At 48.6% G+C, this 25,545-nt stretch overlaps 1 protein-coding gene across 3 annotated transcripts in view; it reads right to left on the bottom strand.

Annotated features, from left to right (window-relative positions):
* Positions 1 to 6,663: 6,663 nt before the first annotated feature.
* Positions 6,664 to 25,545, bottom strand: part of TMEM51 (transmembrane protein 51) — a 69,494-nt gene continuing 50,612 nt past the window's right edge. For 2 of the 3 annotated variants that reach the window (XM_074380100.1, XM_010345568.3), the window contains exons 2-4: positions 17,123 to 17,197; positions 11,671 to 12,208; positions 6,664 to 7,767 (exon numbers count right to left, since the gene is read on the bottom strand). In XM_074380100.1, the coding sequence (XP_074236201.1) occupies positions 7,353 to 7,767; positions 11,671 to 12,011 (756 nt within the window). In that variant the 5' untranslated portion in view covers positions 12,012 to 12,208; positions 17,123 to 17,197 and the 3' untranslated portion in view covers positions 6,664 to 7,352. The remainder of the gene's footprint in view (positions 7,768 to 11,670; positions 12,209 to 17,122; positions 17,198 to 25,545) is intronic. The other variant, XM_039474313.2, reaches the window with a different exon arrangement.

Below are 25,545 nucleotides of genomic sequence, written 5' to 3'. Positions count from 1 at the left end.
GGAGAGTTCTGGTGTTGGTGCAACCATTTAACAGCCTTACTGGGTGTGAAGAATGTTTCATCGTATACGTTGCATCTGGGGGTTGGTTGGTTGGTATGGACGTGTGTTCCATCTGACTGCCTTCCTGGAATGTGCAGAATTCCAAGGACTGCTTGTCCCCTGGGGCATTGGTGTGGAGGAAACACACATGGCAGGCGGCCTGGTTGGCCCTGAGGAAACCTCTGTTGCAAGGGCCGTGTTTTCAGGGCCTGTGGTGTGTGGGGATGTGTGTTCTCTCTAGCGGCTTTTCTGGACGGTTGCATCCACATGTTATTTTTTCCTGTCTCTTGGGGTCTTTTCCTCCCTCTCCCGGCCAGCTTGCTCTGCGGGATCTGAGGATAGCTGGTATCTGAATTCTCCATCCGTGACTGGAGAATCTGAGATGCACGTGTTGGAGCTCGCTGTCACAGCTCAGCTTCAGGCATTCTCAGACCTCATTTCCTAGATGCTTTGCGACGAAGAGACAGGGACAGCTTTCTCCTGGTAGCCTGATATGAAGGAATGCGCTGGAAGTGATTCAAAAGCCACCCCAGAGGGCAAACTGTCACCCACACTGATGGCAAAAGCTTGGGGAAGCATCCGCGCCTCTTCACGGTGGAGGGCTGTCATGAGGGGGCAAGCTTCCCTTCCGAGGCACTTCCTGATCAGGAGGTGGACACAGGCAGGGCTGCAGTGGGTCTGAGAGCCGGGAGGCCCCAGGCACCTGTGTCTGGCTTGTCCTGGCTCCACGGTCTTGACCACCTCCCAAAGATTGTCAGGTGCTGGGGCAATCTTGGTGGCTTGCCTTAGCTGGTGTTCTGTGATCTGAATGCCACCCAGTGAGGAGGCGAACGGATATCTTTGTCCACAAGCTGTGGGACTTTGGACAAGTGTCTGGTCTTCTCTAGGCCCATTTCTGCCCGCTGCAGAAGGACTGGCTTTGGCTCCATCGTCATTCCCTGTTGTGTGTTCTGTGAATGCCGTGGAAAAGGCTTTGTGGGGAAAGGGGGCCTGTGTTAAACTGGTTCGGCACATGTTATGTCCTGCAGTACCTCCTTTGAGATTTATAATGCACATGAGCATATGAGAGGCTTTCTGGAATTCTCTGCACCCAGATATCTATGGGGCTTACTTCCTGCTTTTCTTCAGTGTTACCCCCCAGAGGCTCTTCCTGATCACCATGAAAGTGAGTCCGTCACTTCCCGTTCTTCATCCTGCTTTTTCTTCTTATTTTCTGACATTATGCCATATAAGTATTTTTCAAGTGCTTGTTCTGGCTCCACCCAGAATATCACCTCTGTGTCAGCAAGGACTTGGTCCATTTTTTTACAGCTTTATCCAGAGCACCCGGCACATGGTGCTCAGCTTCAGTCATTCTCAGACATCATTTCCGAGGTCAGCTACATCGCCGCAAAGAGATAAGCACACAGCTCTGCTGGCTTGTAGGTGCACAATAAAGTGTTGAATGCACAGACTTTGCTTAGCCCGAGAATCCAAATCCAAATCCATTTGGATTTCCAAATGGATCTAATTAGGAACCTTTCCCACACCCACCCGTTCACACCCAGCAGAACACACTTGAGGAATCGCCAGGGAGTGGAAAGTCCTGACAGCTGTGGTCTCCTAAGAGTCATGGTCTTAAGACAAGCTGCTCCCTTCTGAGTGTGCTGACAACATGGCATTAGACTGAAAACCAAACCAAATGGACTGACACGTCCACTCTCCTTGACGGAGACACCACGCCCTGGGCCAGGCTGACCCAGGGGACTGCCTCAGTCGGCTCTCGCTGCACAGCTCCGCTGCTGTTTCCCTGGAGCCGGCCGTGAAGATGCCTTCACAGACTTGTGGCATCTGGTGCATTTTCTCAGAACACACTTGTGGAAATGAGTGTGAGGCTCATAGTAGAAGTGCTTCGATTTCAGGTCAGTTTTCCGTCCGATTGTGACTTCGTCATGTTCCTCCCTCCCTCCCTCCCTCCCTCCCTTCCTTCCAACAGTTTCACTCTGCCACCCAGACCGGAGCGCAATGGTGTGATCTCAGCTCACTGCAACCTCCGCCTCCTGGATTCAAGTGATTCTCGTGCCTCAGCCTCCTAATTAGTGGGGAACAGGCGGGTGTCACCGTGTCTGATTAAATATTGCATTTTTAGTAGAGAAGGGGTCTTGCCATCTTGGTCAGGCTGGTCCTGAGCTCCTGACCTCAGGTGATCCATCTTGACCTCTTAAAGTGCTGGGATTACAGGCGTGAGCCACTGCGCCCGGCCTCCTTGCTTTCTCTGTGCCAGGTGCAGCTTGGACACTTTACCTGTGTTGGTTTCAGGTACTCCTCACAAAATGAGGAAGGTCCATTTTGCTGGTGAAGAGATTGAGGCTCAGATGGGAAACCTTTCTCCCACCCTCCTGTTATGCAGACATAACAGGGCTGTCCTTCTGTAACTCCACACCGGAATGTGCAACACGGTTTGTCTTAGGAGCTAGACGGTGCTTGTCAGGGCCTTTAGAACAAGAAATAAGTCCACTAATCCTCAGAAGGGCTTTTCGTGGACTGCCTTTTAGAGCCCGCGGTTCGGTTGATTGGCGTATTTCCAGCGATGCAGCTCTGTCCCATTTTCCGTATCTCAGGACGTTTATGGATTGATTTCAGCTTTGCCATCCCACGCTTGTCCATGCAGAACTGAGTCGTTTCAGGACGTGTGGCTTCAAATGACAGAAGCTCACTCCAACTTGCTTAAGCAAAGATAGGCATGATTGAGAGCAGACTGGGGCATTGTGTATACCCGAAGGCCTTGGTGTGTGGCCAGGCTCCCGAACCAGGAGCCGCAAAGCAGCAAATCTGTCTCTTCCTGTGAAGGGCTGTTTCCTCCGTGCCCTTCTGCTTCCTTCATCTCTTCCTGCAGGACTGGCTTACTCCGTGCACGTGGTTACCCTGCAGCTTTCAAATGTATTGCACCCAGTTCTACCAGTCAGTTCAGAATAGATCACCCAAAGGTGATTGTCACCCAAGGCCACAGGACCTGCTTTGGGAATCAGTGCCCATGTATGAACCTTTCCCGTGAAGAGCGGGCTCTAGCTTCACTGCTATATCCTGGAGCCTAGAGCCGTGCCTGACATCTAACAGGTGCTGAGTACTGAGTAAGCATTCGTGGAAATGGATGGGTCCAGCTGGTTCCGCTGCACTCCCCAGGCAGTGGTCTACACTGCAATCACAGTCACGCTCCAGTCTTGTGCCTTAATCATCTGCTTCTGGAGCCCCTTCACCAGAACTGCAACCAGTCAGAGGAAAGGGAAAATCAGTATCGAGGTTAAGTGGAGCACCAGCTATGGGCCCAGCACTGTGGACAATGGAAAGGCAGCTCTGTCCTCAAGGATTTCAGTTAAACTCAAGATCAAAGCTGGCCAGGTGCGGTGGCTCATGCTTGTAATCCCAGCACTTTGGGAGGCCAAGGCAAGTGGATGACTTGACGTCAGGAGTTCGAGACCAGCCCGACCAACATGGTGAAACCCCGTCTCTACTAAAAATACAAAATTAGCCGGGTGTGGTAGCACACGCCTGTAATCCCAGCTACTTGGGAGGGTGAGGCAGGAGAATCGCTTGAACCCAGGAGGTGGAGGTTGCAGTGAGTCAAAATCGTGCCACTGCACTCTAGCCTGGGCAACAAGAGCAAAACGCCGTTTCAAGAAAAAAAGCAAAACAAAGATTAACGCTAAAGAAAGAAATTGATTGAGGGATACCATCTCTCAGTACAGCTGGGCTTTTCAAGGACCAAGGACCAGAAAGTCACCAGGAGGCAGCAGTCTCTGAGGCTCATTTTTCATGGCTACATCTTCGAGCAGTTAGCTCCATTCTCTCTCTGCAGAGTGGCTTCTTCTGCTTCACTTGTCTGTGGCCCATCCTGACGCCCCCCCAAACAGTCACCTAACCCCTGAGACCACATCACTCAGCTGAATTCTCTATCCCAAGCCTGGCTCCTGGGAAAGACTTGCCTAGCCAAACTCAGCTTCTGATTGATTCTCCCTGGGTATCCTGGGTACACACCTCAGATCCAATCAGCTGCAACCCGAGAGCATGGAGGTCACATGATCCCAACAGGGTGCTGAGATATGTTTGAATAGGGTGGGAATGCTGAATGGGGCTTAAAAAAAACCATAATTCATTCATATTTCTTCTTGCTGCTCGCTGACAGCCCTGGGGCCATGTGGGTTGCTACTTCCATTTCCCCCATCTTTGTGCTTTTATATTTACTTTAGGAACAAAAACATCATTGAGAGGAAATAAAAGAACTAGAATCTTCTGGTTCTTGCCTTCTTAGCTTCTCCCTCCTTCCCTTCCTTTCTTCCTTCCCTCCCCCTTTCCTTCCCTTCCCTTTCTTCCCCTCCCCTCCCCTCATCTCTTCCTTCCCTCTCTCTCTCCTCCCTTCCCCTCCCTTCCCTTCCCCTCTTCATTTCCTTTCCCTTCCGTCCTTCCTTTTCTCCCTCCCTCCCTTCCCCTTCTATTCATCTTCCTTCCTCTTTTCTCTCCTTCCTTTTTCTTCCTTTCTTCTTTTCCAGTCCAAAGAGAGAAAATCCTGAGGATAATACTAGCCCTGAACTGACAAGCAAACAGGACAAATGTGCTTTGGGGAATTTTGAGTGAAGGTGGCCTCCTGCTTTGACAGGTGGTTTTAACTCAATACTGCAGAGAATTTCCTTGCCTTGAGGCACTATTTAGGACTCCAAACCTGGCGGTTAAAGTTTCCAGCTAACATTCTCTCTGCCTTCATTTTAGAAAGAGGTGAGCCTATGCTCTGTATTGTGTATCACTACATGTCCATTATAATCTGAATAATTTTCTACTTGATCATTTCCAGGCATACAAGCAGGGTTCCTATATGCTATTTCCATTGCACTCCCATCTGTGGGAAGAGTCATGAACTGTTGAGGCCAAAGCAGGGCCTCTAGTGAGTTGAAGATTGAGCCCTTTATTGGTTTCCTATGAACTCTATAACAAATTGTTACAAAGTTGGTGACCAATAACAACAGAGACGTGTTCTCTCACAGTTCTGGAGGCCAGAAGCCCAAAATCATATTAACTGGTCTGAAATCAAGGTGTCAGCAGGGGGCTGCATCCTTCAGGGGCCCTAGGGGAGAATCTGTTCCTTGCTTCTTCCTGATTCCAGTGTCTGCTGGCATTCTTGGACTTGTAGATTCATCACTCTCATCTCTGCCTCTGGGATCACATTGCCTCCTTCTCTTCTGTGGATATACTCTCCCTCTTTTGCTTGTGAGGACATTTGTGGTTGGCATGAAGAGCCTACCTGGCTAATCCAGGACAGTCCCATCATCTCCAATCCTTAATTTAATCAAAGCTGCAAAAACTTTACAAGATAATAGTCACTGGTTCCAGGGATTAGGGTCTGATACCTTTGGGGACCACCCATCAGCCCACCCAAGTCCTACAACTCCTTCTCCCCCATGGAGGGTCTAGACTAGGGAGACATCCCAAAAGGTGTCTACCGGAAGCCAGATTGAGAGCTCTTCCACAAAGTCATGTCTCAAGTCATCTGGGTCCTTGCTCTTCTCTTTTGTTTTCCTCCCATTTATCCTCTGGTTGGAAAGAAGCACAGAGAGTAACAGGAAAGCAAGCCCAGCCCAGGGACATGAGACACAGAGAGCCATGAGTCAGCTCAGGAGTGGGCAGGGGAACGGACCAGGCCTCCGGGTGTCCCACGCCACAAAGCCAATCCCAATATCTCCCCTTTTAATAATGCATTGCATAAGGAAAGTGAAAGCTTGGAACTTTAGCTGCTGCTGCCAATCTTGAGATAAGAAAGTGATCACTGCCTGTCATCCCTTCCCTCTCCACCAGAGCTTGTTAGGAAACATCTGGGCCTGGGAATCTTCTTCCCACCAGGTTTGACACCCAGCAGGCTGGCTCCATGCCTACCAATAGCAGGAAGGCTTCCTTTGGACTTGTTTTCCTGGACTCTCACTTCATGGTCAAGACCCTGACCTTATAGGTCTCCATTCCCCTCCCGTGTCCCATCTTCAACCGTGTGTGATTCCCTGGGCATTTCTTATTCATTGCACTGCTTTTCTGGGCTGCACAGTCACTTTCCCCCTCCAGGGGGACATGCTCACCCACCTCCTACAATTACACAGCCTGTCAGTTCTGGGGGCAGAGAACAAGCTGCACTGAGCTCCCTCCTGGACTAGTTCTCAGGAGAGGGAGATAGGAAGGAGGTCTAGACAGGTAGAAAGCTGCTGTTTAAACAACCAGAACTTTCTTTTGGGCACATGGGTCAACAGGGACAACCTCTGAACGTGAGAAGTACAAGTCTCATTCAGAGTCTGGAAAAGCTCTTCATACTGAGCTGTTTGGTGGGGTGTTTAGGAACCTAGGTCTTGGAGCCAGGAAACCTGGGCTCAAACCCCAGCTCTGCCGCTTACTGGCAGTGTACACAGGGCACTGGCATTAACCTAAATCCTCCGTGAGCCAACCCAAAATGGCATTATTACCAGACTTGGGTCCGGACGAAATGGGATGATGTGTGAAATGCTCAGCACGACACCTGGCATAAGTGTTCAGTACACATTAGCTATTATTTTTGCTGTTTTTCCCTAAGAAAGTCAGTACTGGAAGAGCTGCTAAAGTAACTCAACACCCAAATGTACTACATATAAAATATTTTATTATAAAAAGCTCCATTGTGTGGCATTTCAAAAAGAACAGAACATTTCCTACAGTTTTCCTTTTCTCGCTATTACACAGAAGAGACTAGTTAAGTGTACCAATTAAGACTACCACGTATCACATGCCTAAGTTCATCAGGCCTCAAGCCCTCAACGAAAGACAGCACCAGGGGCTCTGCGAGGGCTGCCATCGAGCCTCACCACTTAATTCATAACACAGCCTGTGTCCTTCCTACAAAGCCAGGTCGTATTTCCTACCCTCGGTTCAGGACTCCAGCGAAGACAGCAAACACAAAACTTGTTTTTTTTTTTGTTTTTTTTTGAAATGAAACAACCACAGTCTAAACCAGCTGCTAGGAACCCCTTCCTAGCTGGAAAGGAGAATGTGACCTGCGATTCAGAGTTAAGAGGATTAGGAGATGCCTGTGGTGAGTGTGGTCCACAGATTCACCAGCTCCAAGGCAGCATCTCTTTCCAAGGCACCTGCAGCAGGAGGCAGTGTGGGACCACAGTCACTCCTGATACAGAGAATCCCCTCCCCCCATCCAAATGGCTCTGTGCACAGCTGGCCTCTCCGTTTCTCAACCGTGGCTCACGGGGCTTTTTTAGAGTCTTAGGGGCAGAAGGTGTGAGAGACAGGAGGGAGTGTGGCTCAAGTGGGGCCGTTCAGTCGGGTGGCCGGGTGTCGGGGGCCTTCTCCTGGACTTCATCATACTGCGGTGGAGGAGTCAAAGGCTCTATCGAGGGAGGAGGGACGTTTTTGTCTGGGAGGTTGATCCTAAAGTCTTTGAGGTGAAGCTTTTCGGATTTAATCCTACGAACTTTGAGCGGTTTCAGCCGTTTGGCCAACTTAGAGTTCTGCCTGTCAGGGGTGTTCCCGTGGCTGGCCTCCACATCAGCCCTGGTGGTTGTGGGGGTGTTCTCATCGAGCCCTGTCAGTGACTCATAGGATGGGAGAGAGATGCTCAGTCTCGGGTTCTGCTCCATTCCCCTTGCCTCTGAGTAGTTTGTATTCATCACTTCCTCGTAGCTGGGGACATAGTACCTTGAGGCAGCCTCCTCCTCCTCTTCTTCCTCCTGGCTGCGAGAAGACACACAGAGACAGGGAGAGTGTTAGCATGCACTCAAGTCATCCAAAAATCCCAAAGGGATGGGCTCCAAAGAGTCCACACACAGCAGCCTTGGAAGTAACAAATGGGTCTTAGAGGCAATAAAAGCGAACATTCCAAGTGTTGGGCTCTCTTCTAAGTACTTTAACACATAGGAACCAATTTCAGATTCCTAACAACACTGTAAGTATTATTCATGCAGGACAGGTGAGTCCCCAAACCAGGGCTTAGCCTGGGAGGGTACTTGGCTTCACCCAGGAAGGAATCCAAGGGTGAGCCAGTGATGTTAGACGATCATTCTTTACTGAAGGGCAGACACTGCTCCTTGTGGACGACTCATAGGCAGTACACCCAGAGTCGGCAACATAGGGGCTCTTGGAAATTGCCTTTATATCCACTTATACCCACTTTCAATCACATGCAAATTAAGGGGTGGGTTAATGCAAATGGAGGGGCAAGCTATTTAGAACTTTCTAGGAAAGGGGCGGTAACTTCTGGGTCGTTACCACGGAAAGGGATGGTAACTGTCAGGTTGTTGCCGTGGCAATTGTAAACTGTTACGGCACTGCTGAGAGTGTCCCATGCTGATGAACAATGAGGGCAGCTATGTTATCACCCTCATCACCGTTCGCTGGTTTTGGCTAGTTTGTTCTAACCTTATCTCATCTGGACCACATCCTGTTTTGGTCAGCAGGGTTATGACCAGAAAACAAGTCCTGCCAGTTTCTATCTCACTATTATTATATCCAATTTATAGATGGACTGGGATACATCAAGATTAAGTGACTTGGTCAGACCTTCAGGAAATGGGAGGCCAGAACTGAACACCATACTCTCAACTACTGCACCATGTTATCTGGGTGTTAAACTTCCTTTGCCTTGAGTCTGTCCCACTTAGCAACATGCCAGGTGAGCTCTTCCATGCTCAGCTGGGTCCTTTGGCCAAAGGCAACACAAAAATGTACGAAGTAGCTACCAACTTTCAGTAAAATGGTTGCCTCCAGGTAGAGGAAGAATATCTGAAATGTAACATTTATGTGTGTCTCAAATGATTCTGTAATTTTATCTTCCACGTTTACCCCAAGACTCAAAAAGATCAGGTCCTCCTCAGCCTTATTCTCATTTGACTGTTGAAAGAGAAAACCAAAAAGTCGGGATGTTTTCTCCACATTGACAGGAATTAACGCCAATAGGCACTTTCCAGGACCCTACACTTGAACCTGTGGGGTGATCATGGCCAACATCGGAAACCTCAAGGCCCACCTTGGTTCTCCTCCCACCTTCCTTTAGGAATGAGCCCAGTGTGCTCACAGCTAGGGGAGGGGATGATGAGTGATTGATATTCCTTCTTTGTTCTTTTCTATATTTCTCAAGTTTTCTAGAATAAGCATGTGTAATGGTTAATTTTAGGTGTCAACCTGACTGGCCACGGTTGTCCAGATTAAATGTTGTGAGAGTGAGGATGTTTCTGGAAGATATTAGTATTCAACTCGGTGGGCTCAGTAAGGCAGAGTCCCCTCTTCAGTGTGTTGGCACCCTCCAACCCACGGAGGCCCTCGATAGACGGAAAGTCAGAGCAAGCAGGAATTTGACTCTCCTCTCCCTGCCTCACTGCTTGAGCTGGGCCATCCCATTTCATCCTCTCCTGCTCTCAGACTAGGATTTACACCCTCACTTCCCTTGGTTCTCAGTCAGGCCTTCAAACTCAGAATGAATTACACCCCTTGATTTCCTGGGTCTGCAGCTTACAGAATCGTGGGACTTTTTAGCTTCCATAATTCCAGGAACCAATTCCTCATAATAAATCTCCATTAAGAAAAAAAAAAAAAAAAATATATATATATATATATATATATATATATATATATATATCTCCCACTGGTTCTGTTTCTCTGGAGAACCCTGACCAATATAGCATGTATTATCTTTTGTTATCAGAAAATGAGTTTAATTTGGAAATTGTATATACCCTCTTACACCCACTCTCAATTATGTGCAAATTAAGGGGTGGGTTAATGCATATTGAGGGGCAGGCTATTTAGAACTTTCTAGGAAAGGGATGGTAACTTCAGGGTCATTACCATGGAAAGGGGTGGTAACTGGTAACATTGGAGGGCAGAAATCACTTCAATATAATGAGATTTTTTTTCTTCTGGTGTATACCCACAAGCAGTATTGCTGGATCATTTGGTAGCTCTATTTTGAGTTTTCTGAAGAACCTCTAAACGTCTCCATAGTGGCTGCACTAATTTACATTCCCACCGTTAGTGTACAGGGTTTCCTTTAATCCATATTAAATTAAGAACAATTCCCCTCCCACTATAAAGATAAGAAATGCTTGTAGAAAATTCAAACGACACAGAAACATCTAATGAAGAAAAGAAAAACATCCCATATCCTTCTACCTGGAGACTGACCAGTGTAACATTCTGGGGTACACCTCTTCTACCCCTCCAATCCCACAGCCACAACATCTGATGGGACCAGAACCTGACCAAAGATGCCATATTACATCATCCCCTCCTCAGTGCTGTGGCTACGGTGCCACATTAACAAATCCAGATCAACAGCGGCTGCAGAGAACTCCACTGAGTAGGTACATCTGCATTTCACTTCGTAAATGGGTTTTTAGGCTGTTTCTAAGTTTTTGTTATCCTAAACAACGTTCTGATAAATATACTGGTACAAACTCCTTTGAACTTGTGGGACTGTCTCCCAGGGATAAACTCTTAGAATCTTCAGTATTGCCCCTTATGGTGAAACTCTTCAGAAAGTTTATAGCAGTCAACATTCCATCAGCCATTCATCTTCCCTACAACCCTCCAACAGTAGGGGCTGTCTATCTTAACCAATATGATGGGCCAAAAAAAAAAAAAAAAAAAAAAAAAAATATATATATATATATATATATATATATATATATATATCTTTTTGCTTGCATTTCATGATTAATGAAGTTGAACATCTATTGGCTGAACATCCAGGGAATATTTATAAGCTTTATCTGTTTCCTATTGGCATATTCATCTTACATATTCATTTGTAAGGACTCTTTTTATAATAGGGGTATCAACTATTACCATATGTCCCCCATATCACTTATCTTTTAAATTTGTTGGTGGCATTTTTGCACACGTGGAAAATTGCTTCCCAGCCATTTCAAATCAAAGCATATCCACAGCACGCTGGGGTGAAGGGACAGGCACTGAGTGTGAAGGCGCTGGTCACCCCAGGCCTTGCTCAGTGGCCCTGGGCAGGTCAAAATGTTGGTTCACTTAAGAGTAATGGACTCCAGCTCCACCCAAGTTGCTGCAAAAGACAGGTTTTTTGTTTGTTTTTTTTTTGAGGCAGAGTCTTGCTCTGACGCCCAGGCTGAAGTGCAGTGGTGCGATCTCGGCTCAGAGCAACCTCTATGCCTAGCTACTTTTCGTATTTTTAGTACAGATGGGGTTTCGTCACGTTGGCCAGGCTGGTCTCAACTCCTGACCTCAAGTGATCCACCTGCCTTGGCCTTCCAAAGTTCTGGGAGTACAGGCCTGAGCCACTGCACCTGGCCCAAAAGACAGTATTTTGTTCCTTTTTATGGCTGAATAGTATTCCATGGTGTAAAAATCTATTGTAATAAAATTAAAAAAAAAAAAATCTTGGTTCACCTGTAATCCATTGTACCACTCTATTTGGGAAGCTCTGGTAGAAAAGTCTAAAGTTATCTGTAAAATGATAAACTCTTTACAGAGCCTTCATAGGCAAACATGGGACAGTAAAGTCTTGTAGATGACAGTCTCTTCACCACAGAAAGGTGTGCACATGTGTGTATGTGCATGCATGCGTGCCCATCCCTGATCCGGGGAGGGAAGGGGACGGTCAGGCCTCACCTGTCTTCCTCCTGGGCATGATGCCCGGCGCCTGTCGGGTGCTGGACGTGGGCCAGGTCCTCACCCTGCCGCTGCTTCCTCTTGTCCCTGATACTCAGGCAGATGGAAAGCAGCAGCAGCATCACCCCTGCCCCGACCAGCACGTAGGCCACGGAGAAGGTCTTGCTCTTGAGGATGCTACCACCCGCCTCAGTCTTGTTGCTGCCCTGAGCTGTTGGCTTCTCAGCTGCACTGAAACCAGGTACCAGGTTCCACATGGCCATGATCACCCCAAGGACCAGCATCCCCAGGCCGATGGCGGTCAGCGCATAGTGCGAGCCGTTGGCCTTGGACTGGGCCATCCTGTCAGTGGGAGGAGGGCGAGGCCCGGTTCCAAGAGAGAAAATAAATATACAAAAAGGAGCAGTCACAACAAAGCCCCGTTAAATGCACCCCACAAAATTGCTCGCCCCACGCTAGAAAAACATCAGCCAAACTCCGGAGGGATGGTTCTGAGCAATCAGGTGGACTCCTGTGTAGATGGCTGCGGCGGAAGGGCCTGCAAGGAAGGCAGAAAGAGCAGAGAGAACGATCAGTTCCGATTCCAGGCGCTCTGTGAACGGGGCGGCTCTGCTCTCGAAGGAGTTAAGCCGCAGCACCGAGCCCGCTGGCTCTGGCTGGGCCTCGCCTTTGATGCATTCCAGATGTCTTACGTGTGAGGCTGCAAGAAGGGAGGCTGGTCTGCCCACCCCCTACTCCCTGAAAAGGAAAAGCCAGACCTTGCCCTGCAGGAGGCCAGAAAGGTCAGAGCTCAGGTCATTAAAACATTGTGTGGAATTTAATGAAATGCAGTAAAATCTCAGCTCTGGATGGAGGCTGCTCTCGGAGAGTGAGGGATGGGCTGAATGGGCCACAATTGATAGTTTTAACAGGCTCGCCTGGGGGACAGGGCCTCAACCAATGGTATGTCCAGGCCAAACAGCCTACTGCTCTCTGTCCACCACTCTCAAGGGCTCTCTATTTCCTGCAGGAGAAAATCCAGCTTCTTAGAATGTTGCTGCTCATGGTGGCCTTAGCCTGGGTCCTGCCTCTCCTATGGCATCTCCCAGCCTGCCTTTCTTTGCACATGCCCACCCCCCCCCCCACACCCTCCAGAACTCCTCAGTTCTCTGGTTACCCCAGCTCAGGTGCCTCTTTCATGTGCTCCCCAAAGCCTCCAGCAACCACTGTAGTGAGTCTCTCTCTTCCCATAACCACAGCATCCATCATCATCTCTAAGCCTGGCACACAGCAGGGACTCAAAAAATGTTTGCAGAGTCAATGCTGGATAAAATGAATAGAGGCCACGAGAAGCCACCCAGCAAGACAAGCTTCTCTGAAGCCGCACCGAGTTCTCCCTTTGTTAAAGCGGGCAGAGGCCTGCACATTCTTGCTCTTCACTCCTGTGCCCAGCTGGACAAAATAAACCTTCTTTCCACCAAGCAGCTCAGAGACCCTGCGCTAAAGGGAACAGCCCGCAGTCCCGGGATTCCACAGCATTTGTCGGTTGTGAGTGAGCCAGAGAAGCATTCACTTAAGGTTTTAGGTTAGAACATTTCCAAGGACCCAGGAGGAGAAGCTAGCAATGCCCCTGGCAAAACCGCACCCCCCATTTCTCAGCCCATAAGTTATTCCTGTGACAGGCACTTTTGTAAAACAGTAAAATTTACAAGATGTTTAGCTGGGCAAGGTCCTGTTTACAATTCTGCGTTCTTTCCAGTCTCTCCAAAAGGATGGCTGACCAGGCTGCTTGAAATCTGATGCTGTGAAGATATTTTCTTATGAAACTGTGAGCTTATCTGAAATTGACCACTTTGTTAAAAGATACTTTAAAAATATTTGGAGTAACAACCTTTATCAGCTTGAAGTCTGTTCCTTCTCTTTTTTTTTTGCTCAACAAATATTTCTTCTGCATCTAACTACCTGCTAAGCAGCATGTTAGGCACTGGAGAAACAGCAGCGAGCAAGTTAAGGATTAGCAGAGCTCACACCTGTAATCTCAGCACCTTGGGAGGCCAAGGCAGGAGGATCACTTGAGGTCGGGAGTTCGAGATCAGCCCAACTCACATGGAGAAACCCTGTCTCTACTAAAAATACAAAATTAGCCAGGCGTGGCGGCGCAGGAGAATAGCTTGAACTTGGGAGGCAGAGGTTGCGGTGAGCTGAGATCGCACCATTGTACTCCAGCTTGGGCAACAAGAGTGAAACTCCGTCTCAAAAAAAAAAAAGGATTAGTAGAGCTTCTAGGCCAGCAGGAAAATTATCTATAGGGAATACCAATAAAGTGGGAGGGAAATATAGGAACTGTGGGATTAGACAGCAGGGTGTCCTAGTTCAGGGCTGTGGGACACACGGCAAGTCTACGTGGGGGAAAGTCCCACTGGCGTCATTGGGCCTGCACTCTGAATGCACAGCACTGTGTGTGTGCATGTGTGTGAATGCACCGGCCCTGCTCTTGAAGGAGTTAGGAAGAAGCACCAAGGTATACTAGTGCATGAACACATGCGTTGGTGCATGTTTATGCACACATGAGCACGTGTGCATACCTGTGAGCACCTGTGTACGTATGCATCCATATGGATGGAATATGAACAGGTAGGTGTGGGCATGTGTGTGGTGTGCAGGGTGCTGAATAGGGATCCCACTGCAGACCGCTGCGGTAGGACCGGTCGGGAAGGGCATCACACACAAGGATACTTGTTTCTTACAGTATCACTAGTGGCTGGCAAAAGGAAGGATGGGGGCTCTGGCAGCCTTAGCAAAGCACTGGTTCTGTCAAATGGATCCGAGACAAGGTCGGATTCGGAGGGTGGAGACGTGCACACCAGGGGCTGGTGCCGGAAGCAGGAGTGATGCAACTACCACGTTCTGAGCACCTGCTAAGTGCCTGACAGGGAGGCCCTGTACCTGGGGCGCCGAGAGTGATTTGAGCTGCCTTAACCCCCTCCCTGCCTGCTCTCATTAATTCTCCATTCCAGCTTTAGCCTTGTGCTGCATGAAAGACAGGCTCCAGATGCGGGTCACGGGCGGAGATGAAAATGTCAGGACTGGCGGGGTACGATGGCTCATGCCTGTTATCCCAGCACTTCGGGAGGCTGAGACGGGCAGATCACGAGGTCAGGAGATTGAGACCAGCCTGGCTAACACGGTGAAACCCCATCTCTACTAAAAATATATATATACATGAAAAATTAGCCAGGCATGGTAGCACGTGCATGTAATCCCATCTACTCGGGAGGCTGAGGCAGGAGAATCGGGTGAACCTGGGAGGCAGAGGTTGCAGTGAGCTGAGATGGAGCCATTCCCTCCAGCCTGGACTACAGAGTGAGACTCCGTCTCAAAAAAGAAAAAAAAAAAAAAAAGGATTAATACATTTTTTTTGATCTGATAAACTGTCAGTGATTAAAAACAGGTGATAATACTCAGTGTGGAGAAAGGTGTTGGGATGGCAATTTCATGGTATTTTTTTAGATGACAAGTTTTGGCATTTGTAGAACAAAAGTTTCAAAAATGTTTCTACCCTTTGGCTCCAACGTCTAAGAATTATGTACAGAGATATTCATCACAGCTTTACAGTGGTGAGAAGCTAGAAGCTACTTCAATAGCCAATAATCCAGATCAGGGTAATAAATTACGGTTCATGCACTTATGAAATTATGGTCTCAAAGCAGCTAATATATTTTTAAATCAAACAACAAGGTTAAAACAACAGTATGTTCAGCTTGATTCTAATTTTATAAAAATTCTTTATACACAGATGAATATATGGGAAAAAGAAGCCTGGATGATTGTATTTACATTAAAATAAAAGAGACAATGTATTTAAATATATACACACGTATGTAAAAATCCCAGGGGACACCTTCCAGCCTTGTACCAATGATTGCTTCTGGGAATAAAGGAAACTTGGAAAGTGTACCCTTCACTCTCTATTTCTCTCTTGTGAATTTTTACAATCTGACCGTATTGCTGCATGGTAGCATCGCTGAGTGGTTAAGAGCGAGCTTGGGACCCAGGCTATCCAGGCTCAGATCCTCACTCTATTCCTTCCCGGCTGTGTGACCCCTGGCAAGTTACTTAACCTCTCTGTGTCTCAGTTTCCACAACTGTAAAATGGAGATAGAAACTCTCGGCTGGGTGTGGTGTGTCACGCCTCTAATGCCAGCACTTTGGGAGGTTGAGGCGGGTGGATCATGAGGTCAGGAGATCGAGACCATCCTGGACAACATGGTGAAACCCCGTCTCTACTAAAATACAAAGAATAAGCCGGTGTGGTTGTGCACATCTGTAGTCTTAGCTACTCGGGAGACTGAGGCAGGGGAATCACTTGAACCTGGGAGGTGGAGGTTGCAGTGAGCCGAGATCTCGCCACAGCACTCCAGCCTGGCGACAGTACAAGACTCCATCTCAAAAAAAAAAAAAAAAAAAACCCCAAAAAACAAAACAAACAAACAAAAACACACACAAAACTCTCTAGTACCTACCTCATAGGGGAGTTATGATAAATCAACAATATATATAAAGCGCTGAGAGCAGCATGTGAGCAGCACAGCCATAAGTGCTTAAACAGACAAAAACTTGTGATTTAATATTAGAACTTGTATTCTCAGTGGGTAAAATCACCCACAAGGGGCAAGAACTGTTTCCTGGGGATGGGGTGAGAAAAATCTTGGCTATTACTGTGGTTTGTGACCCTCCACAGGGCCACAGACATAAATAGATACACAGTGCATCCTTGGCGTTACATTTCAAGTACTCCAAAAAGAACGTCTAAAAGACTTCTCAGGGAGGGCAAGGTGGGGGGAAAGGCTGAGAACCACTATTTAATGTATCGTAGTAAGTTTCACAACAGTTGGATTATCTATTATGATGTTTATAGTTATTTTCCCTGTGTGATGGAATTAACGATGATTTTCATTTTCTTTTTCTTCCTGGGAGAATAAGAATTAGAAAACAGAAGTGCCTATGTGTTGCTTTCATAAACTAGTTTTGGTTTTCTGGGTTCGTGGCAGGGTCACGTGTGTGACGGTCACATACACTTGTTCTTCAGTTCAGCCCTGTCTTTGGGGACCGTGATCTTGATGGGTCCGTGGGGAGTGTAGCAACCTGGCTCCCAGAGGGTTAGCTGCTCAGCTGTTTGTCCTGTTTCTGGCTTGTTGACCCTGGACAGCACTCCAGTTATATTTAGCATGGTTTTCTTTCCCTTTCAAAAATATGGAAAGAAGCTAATTTTATGCTTAGAGAATTTGGAACACACAGCTTTCGATATGTCCCTGAAACAGAGCAGGCTTGGTGGGCAGTCTGGGGTTCTGGCTTGGCCAAACTCAACCTCTAGAGCCCTCCTCATGTCTGAGGAGGCCCTAAGGGGAGACATGAATGATTCTACATCTGAGTTTTTTTAAAAAAATTATTAACCAGTTAGAAAGGTTCCTACCTGTTGTTACTTGAGGAGACTCAGGGCAGGCCTGAAGGCAGCTCTTCATGCTAGAGTCTTGAGTTAAAGATCCACCTATAAAAAACCACAGAGATGCAGCCTTCTAAGTAAGCTGTGAGCATTGCAATTGGAGTCACCTGTGGGGGAGATATATGCTTTCTTTGTTTTTAGGGGGAAAGGGTAGGGGTTGGGGTAGGTGTCTGTGTAAGACAAGTGGTCCCAGAAGAAGCCAGAATTCTGTACGAAGAATATGAGTTGCAGAAGGATAACATGGTAGCTAACATTTATCAAGCCCTCTCATGGTTTTATCCACCTTAGACACATGCTCCAGAGAATATCAGAGGAAACACTCTCAGGTCATCTTATAAGGAACATATAGACCTTGACACCAAAACTAGAAAAGGACAGGCCAGTCTGACCCAACAGCCCAAACAAAAATCAGCAAATGGAATCCAATCTTTTTTTTTTTTTTTTTTTTTTTTTTTTTAAGATGGAGTTTCACTCCGTTGCCCAAGCTTGGAGCGCAGTGGTGCAATCTCAGCTCACTGCAACCTCCACCTTCTGGGTTCAAGTGAGTCTCCTGCCTCAGCCTCCCAAGTAGCTGGACAACAGGCGCACACCCCAATGCCTGGCTAATTTTTATATTTTTAGTACAGACAGGGTTTTGCCATGTTGACCAGGCTGGTCTTGAACTCCTGACCTCAGGAGATCTGCCCGCCTTGGCCTTCCAAAGTGCTGGCATTACAGGCGTGAGCACCCAGCCTCAATCATGTTTTTTAAAATGATAACACATCACAGCCAGGTGAGGTGGCTCACGCCTGTAATCCCAGCACTTCGGGAGGCCGATGCGGGTGGATCACGAGGTCAGGAGATCCAGACCGTCCTGGCCAACATGGTGAAACCCCATCTCTACTAAAATTCCAGAAAATTTAGCTGGGCGTGCTGGAGTGCGCTTACAGTCCCAGCTACTCAGAAGGCTGAAGCAGGAGAATCGCTTGAACCCAGGAGGTGGAGGTTGCAGTGAGCTGAGATCACACCACTGTACTCCAGCCTGGCGACAGGGTGAGACTCCATCTAAAAAAAAAAAAAAAAAAGAGATAACATATCACAGTGAAGATGGGTTTATCCCAAGAATGCAGGGTTTGGTTCAACATTAGAAATTGGTCCCAGGAGAAAAGATAAACCAGAACAGTGTCACTCTGTGGTGTACTACGCAGCAGTGAAGGTGAGTCAACTGCAGCTGTGTGCACCAGTGAGGATAATCCTGACAAACCTAATGTTGAACAGAAAAGCAGCCTGCGGAAGAAAGCACACTGCCGAAGTCCACTTAAAGGAAGTTCAAAACCAGGCAAAACCAAACCATACCTTGCTCCATTTTTGCACTATGAGGAAGAAATGCAAAGACTATAAACTAAAATTCAGGACAAATTCAGGCTATCTTCTGGCCAGGCACAGTGGCTCACACCTGTAATGCCAGCACTTTGGGAGGTCAAGGTGACAGAATCGCTTGAGGTCAGGAGTTTGAGACCAGCCCGGGCACTATAGTGAGACCCCATCTCTACAAAAATAAATAAATGAATAAAAGCCCAGTGTGTGGTTCACACCTGTAGTCTCAGTTAGTTGGGAGGCTGAGGTGGGAGGCTCTGCTTGAGCCTAGGAGGTCAAGGCTGCAGTGAGCCTTGAGTGTGCCACTGCACTATAGCCTGGGTGACAGAATGAGACCCTGTCTCAAAAACACAACAAACAAACAAAAACTCACTCCTGAAGAAATAAAGAACGAAGAATGGTATTGGGGAGGGGAACAGCGGAGGGTACATGAGTGTTTTACTACAATATTCCTTAAAATTCATTATATCTTATATGTACTCTTTTGAATGACTGAAATATTTTGTAACAAGAATGTCCAAAAACCCATCGACGTGTTTTTATTACTCTTAGCTTAAAATCCAAACTCCTTGGCCAGGGCCCTCAAGCCCCATCAGACGGGATGAGGCCCTGTCTTGCTGTGACAGCTTGTATCTCCTGCTCACCAGCCCTCGGTGGTTTCCTTTCTGCTCCTCAGCAGCACCAACCCCTTCCTACCACAAGGCCTTGGCACTTGCTATACCTACTGCTTGAAACCAACCTTCCACCTGTCTCTTTTGTCTGGCTATTTATTTTTGTACTGAAAATTTTTTTAAAAATTATTTTTAGAGACAGGGTCTTTCTTTGTCACCCAGGCTGGAGTGCAGTGGTACGATCATAGCTCATTGCAGCCTTGAACTCCCAGGCTCAAGTGATCCTCCCGCCTCAGACTCCCAAGTACCTGGGACTACAGGTGCGCACCATCACACCCAGCTAATGTTTTAATTTTTAATCTTTTTGTAGAGATGGGGTCTTGCTGTGTTGCCCAGGCTGGTCTTGAACTCCTGGCCTCAAGCAATCCTCCTGCCTTGGCCTTACCAAAGTGCTGGGATTGCAGGCATGAGCCACCATGCTTGGCCATCTGGCGACTTCTCAGTAGAGACCTCTGGTTTTCAGCTGGAATGCCACCTCCTCAGTGAACACCTCTCCGACTACCCAATGGAAATGTGTCCCCCTCCCCACCCACAGCTACACTCAGGTCCCCTGCTGAGTTCCTTGCTTTCCTTCCCAGGGATGGCTGATAACACACTGCAGTCAGTACTAATCTCAGTTTTGCTTTTTCGCTGGCTCTCCGTCTCCCCAGCTGGAGTATGAATTCTCTGAAACAAGGCTTCTGTCTGTCTTGTCCATGCGTGCTCCAGGCCCCAGCACCGCCTGCCAGGAACTACTCAGGTACTGAGCAGATATTTATAGAACAAATACATGAATATCTGGCCAGTTCCAAAGTTTAACCAATGTCTCATTCAATGAGGGGAAATTCCCAGTCCGAGGCTGACCCTGAAGCGGAGAGGATTAGAAAGAGCTAACTTTCAGGAAGAGCCGATACCCAAATCTTGTATCTGTATGCAAATAATTTGCTGGCAACATGAGAAAAACATGCAGAATAAATGTGATTTCCATTGTGACCTGAGAAAGTGTCTGTATTAGAACTCCCGGGTGGGGCTGGAGGTTTCAGCGGCTGCCTGATATTCACAGGTGGAAGTCAGCAGGAGGGCATGGGAGCCTTTAGCCTCATGCCTCCATCCTGGGCAGAGGCTCTTTCCACTCCCGTGCACGCCTTTGGCCAACCAGAGCTGGCAGGGAGGGGCTGTGCTGTGGGTGTGGAGGAGTGGGCGCTGGGGAGGGAGACCCAGCTCCAGGCATCAGTGTGGCTGACGCCTGAGTGGGGCCATCACAGCCAGGCACATCTGGATTGACTATCCATGAACTTGAACGTGAAGACAACGACTGAAATAAGATGGCACAATGGAAAGCAGTGCTGCCCGGGCTGAAATAGATAAAGGGCCCAAGCATTGATGGCTGGGCCTTCCCGCTGAATTGCAGAAACTCTCCAGGACATAGTTGAAAAAATGGGCATTGGATGTAGACCCTCCCGTGGCCACTGTGTTCTGTGCCGCAGCCCTGGAAGGTGCAGTGGCAGAAGCGCCCAGCCCAGTTGGCTTTAGTGGGAGGAGGTCTTGCCAGTTGGAGGCGGCTGGCAGTGCTACCAACCCCCGTGACAAAGGGGCTCCTTGAGCATTCTCCCTGCACCGACCTCTTCCTGCCAAGCTGCATAATTGGGAAAGGGATCCCAGGTTCCACCGGGCTGCGCTACGTTCTCATCACAAAGGAGGAATTCAGTGGGGCTCTCTGGGCCAAGTTTCAGCCTACAATCACTTTTGTCACAAGTTCCAGTCCCATGCAGTGGGGGCAGGAAGAGAGGCGCTGAGCGGCTGCTCCTGTCCCGCCTGGGAGGGAGTTTCAGGCCACCTCCCCAAGGACCAAGGTCAAAGGGTGTCAGGTTCCTGTTTCAACAGAGCGCAGGGAGTCTTTTAGACTGTGCACTCAGGAAAAACAAAAAGCAATGTGCAAATGAGGCATAAAGGCAGGGGAGTGTGGAGGAGGGCTGCCCAGCTGCAGAGAGCTGATGGGAAAAAGAAGAAAGGCTGTTAAGTAATACACAAGGCAAGGGTAAGAATAATAACGGTAACAATAATAGTCCCCTCAGCAGCTATCATGAAAGCAGCAGCAGCAGCTGATCCTCAGCATGAATCAGGCGCATTTCTAAACTCACCCGATCCTCACCGCCACCCTTCAAGGAATGATCCGCCCCACCATCTTAGAGTCTCAGACAGGGTAAGTCATTTGCCTTGAGCCACACAGCCGGTAAGTGGCAGTCGACTCATAATGAAATCCAGCTGACTGTGAAGTCCACCTGTGCCCGAGCTGTGCGGGTTCCCACAAAGCTGAGTCCCTGGGGGCCACTTTCTGGGCAAGGCACCCAGGTTTCCAGAGGTGCTTCAGGACGGAGGTGCAAGGGGTGACAGGTAAATGTTTCTCTTTCTGTTCTCTCGTTCTTTCTCTTTCTCTTTTTCTTTCTTTCTGCTCTTTCTTTTTCTTTTTTTTGACAGGGTCTCACTCTGTCACCCAGGCTGAAGTGGCATGATCTTGGCTTACCGCACCCTTGACCTCCCAGGCTCAAGCAAGGAGCTTGGACTACAGGCACACGCCACCACGTCTGGCTAATTTTTCTGTCTTTTGTAGAGAAAGGGTCTCGCTCTGTTGCCCAGGCTGGTCTTGATTTCCTGGGCTCAAGCGATCTGCCTGCCTCAGCCTCCCAAAGTTCTGGGATTACCAAGCATGAACCACTGGACTCGAACACTTCTTTTAAAATGACTTGTTGAAGATTTTGATTTAAACAATTCCCGGTCCCCTCCTGTGCGCCAGGGGCTTTGGTAGATACAGAAATGTGTGAGACAGACCTTTAGGATACAGCCGGAAGACAGGTGATTCTCCCTAATGGAAGGGAAGTCAACATCAGAGAAAGAGGCAGCATGTGTTGAACGCCGATTCTGTGCCAGGCCCTCTGGGGAGCTCTTTCCGTGCATAATTGTTTAATAGTTATTGGTTCTATTTTATAGATAAGGACACAGGTTCCAAGAGGTAAAGTAATTTATCTAAGGTCACACAGCGAGTGCACGGCAGGGGTAGGGTGTACCTGACTCTAAAACCCATGCTTTTTTTTTTTTTTGAGACGGAGTTTCACTCTGTCACCAGGCTGGAGTGCAGTGATGCAATCTCAGCTCACTGCAACCTCTGCCTATCAGGTTCAAGCGATTACCCTGCCTCACTTCCCGAGTAGCTGGGATTACAGGCACAGGCCACCATACCCAGCTAATTTTTGTATTTTTAGTAGAGATAGGGTTTCACCACGTTGGCCAGGATGGTCTTGATCTCTTGACCTTGCGATCTGCCTGCCTTGGCCTCCCAAAGTGCTGGGATTTCAGACATGTGCCACTGCGCCTGGCCTAGAACCCATGTTTTTAAACACCAAGTAGCACTGCGAAATGGAGCATGTCTGAAGAGGTTCCGAAAAGAGTGATGGATTCAATTTGAGGAGGGGAGGGAGAAGGAAGATCCACACACAGCACTTCGGGGCCTCGAGGCCTCTGTGACCTTCCTCTGGGTGGCATTTGGGGGTAAGAAATCAGGGTATTCCACAGTGAGGGCTCAGCCTCAGGAATCCCACCACAATGGGAAAGTGGGCATCTTCCAGAGTATGTCATGGCTGGCAGAGAAAAGAGGCAGCTTCCCTCCCTGACTCCAAACACAAGATGTCCGTGAATTTTAGGAAACCTGACATCAGCAGGGTCCTTGCTAATCCAAGTGAGTGTTGGAGAAAGAAGGGAAGACACGTCCATCCTGAAGACTCCAGGGACCAGAAGCAGAAGCAGCGGGTTCATGAACGGCACATCTTTTCCGCTTGACGTAGTGTCTTTCCCTAAGCAAGTGGCTGGGGTGCAGCCTCATTTAGAAGGCTGGCACAGGGGACCCAGTCACATTCAGTGTTTCTTGGGAAACGTGACATCTCTGTGTCTCCTTCTGCCAGGATAGCACGGAGGGATCGAGACCTCTTGTTCCCGTCAGCCCGATGCGAATCTGGCGCCTCGAACCTTCTCCAGGCTCTGGCCATGACATCAGCAGCCCCCCAACCCTGGCAAAGAAGGCTAAGCACAGGCTCTGACCACCAGCCAGCCCCCCAGCCCCCAACCACCAGCACATAGTTAGGGCACCGACACACCAAGTGCTTTACACGATTTAGCTCATTCATCCCATCCAACAATCCTATAAGGGAGGTAGCGTCATCCCCATCTCTAACCATTTTATCAAGGAATAGTCTGAGGCACACAGCGGTGTGCCCAAAGTCTCAGCTTAGTGAGTGGCAGCCCCTCACCACAAAGCCCCCTCGTCTAGGCCGCCCTCATCTACCAGGTAGTAGAAAAGCCAGCCTTTCCGCTAAAGCGGGGCAGAGTTTCCATCAGTGAGGTCTCACTCTCTCACCCCGGCTGGAGAGCAGTGGCATGATCTCGGCTCACTGCGCCTTCCGCCTTCCAGGTTCAAGCGATTCTCCTGCCTCAGCCTCCTGAGTAGCTGGGATTAGAGGTGTGTGCTACCACGCCCGGCTTATTTTTGTATTTTTCGTAGAGATGGGGTTTCACTATGTTGGCCAGGCTGGTCTTGAACTCCTGACCTCAGGTGATCCACGCTGGGATTACAGGCATGAGCCGCCGCACCCAGCCTAGGCGGACACCTCTGGAGGCTTAGTCCTGGAATCTGAAGAGTGGGAGGACCGGGGGCCTGGAAGAGAAGCTGGAGACAGTCCCGTGTTACTGCCTCCGCTCGGTGTTCCTGGTGGCCAGCCAGGCTCGTGTCAACTTCGGGGCCATCTGGACACAGCATTTGTCCTTGTGTGGCAGGCAGTTCTGGACACCGACTGGATTCATTTGGTTTGTCTTCCCCAAGGGGCATTTAGCAGCAAAAAAGCAGAGAAGGGCAGAGATGAGAATTTATCAAATCAGGGACTGCAGAGGGTGCTGGTGAGTATCCACTCCACGTGCCACGCCGTGGGGCGGGGAGCCTGGACTCCAGACCAGAGGCCGGGTTTGTATCTCAGCTCTGTAACTTAGTAATTACCCAGACATGACAATTCTTAGGGCTCTCAGTCCTACCTCAGTCATCTGTGCAAAGTGAGTTTTACTGGGTTCATAAGTTATGAGCTCCGAGGTTTTTTTTTTTTTTTTTTTTTTGAGACAGAGTTTCGCTCTTGTTACCCAGGCTGGAGTGCAATGGTGCGATCTCGGCTCACCGCAACCTCCGCCTCCTGGGTTCAAGCAATTCTCCTGCCTCAGCCTCCTGAGTACCTGGGATTACAGGCACGCACCACCATGCCCAGCTAATTTTTTGTATTTTTAGTAGAGACGGGGTTTCACCATGTTGACCAGGATGGTCTCGATCTCTTGACCTCGTGATCCACCCGCTTCGGCCTCCCAAAGTGCTGGGATTACAGGCTTGAGCCACCGCGCCCGGCCTCTTGAGCTCCGAGTTTTGATTACAGGTGTTTATTCATTTATCCAACAAAATATTAACTGAGCACCTACTATGGACCAAGGCCCGATCTAAGCGCTGAGGATACAGAAACAATCAAAACAGACAGAAGGCCTTGTCCCCATAGAGCTCACGTTCGAGGCTGTGGTATGGTAAAAGGTAATACAGACTAGAAGAAAGTGACACAGCTGGAGGGTGTGATTTTTAAAATGGCAGCCAGGCACGCAGTCACCAAGAAAATGATATCTGAGCAGAGATTCGAAAGATGAGGGGGGAGGAATCACGCAAATACCTGGGGAAGAACATTCCAGGTGGAGGAGGGAACCACAGAGCCAAGGCTTTAAGACAGGAGCCTGCCTGGCAGTTTCCGGGGACCACAAAGCTGAAGAACCCGTGAGTGAATAAGTGAGGACCTTGACCCAGTGCCGGGCAGATGGTAGCCGCTCTAATTGTAGCAGAAATCATTTACAGGCCGTGGAGGAGGTGGGCGTCCATTCGTCTTTACAGAGGCCCAGAAGGGGTCAGAGGCCATTCAAGTTAGGGGCAGAGAAGAAGCTGGGGTCCTGCTCAGGGTTCTTTGCCGCTCAACACCCCGTGTTTCTTGGAATTTGGGAGCAGGCACCTGGGAGGCTGAATCATGGTCTTCAAAGATATCCAGGTCCTAATTTCTGGAATTCGTTAACTGTTAGTCTATATGGAAAAGGTGTCTTTTGGGACATGATTAAGTTAAGAATCTTGCAATGGGGAGGATTACATCGGATCATCCAGGTGGGCCCCATTTGGTGAGTAGTGCCCTCGCTTGGTCCATACTAGGTGCTCAGTTAATATTTTGTTGGGTAAATGAATAAACACCTGTAATCAAAACTCTGAGGAAAGCAGAAAGGTCAAAGGAGGAAGCAGGAGATGGGATCATGGAAGCAGGAGGAGGTGAGGAG

This window comes from Saimiri boliviensis, chromosome 11, assembly GCF_048565385.1.
Source record: "Saimiri boliviensis isolate mSaiBol1 chromosome 11, mSaiBol1.pri, whole genome shotgun sequence".
Classification (NCBI taxonomy): Eukaryota; Metazoa; Chordata; class Mammalia; order Primates; family Cebidae; genus Saimiri; species Saimiri boliviensis.
The sequence above is the reverse complement of the archived record's forward strand: the minus strand, read 5'-3'. Positions and strand labels throughout refer to the sequence as shown.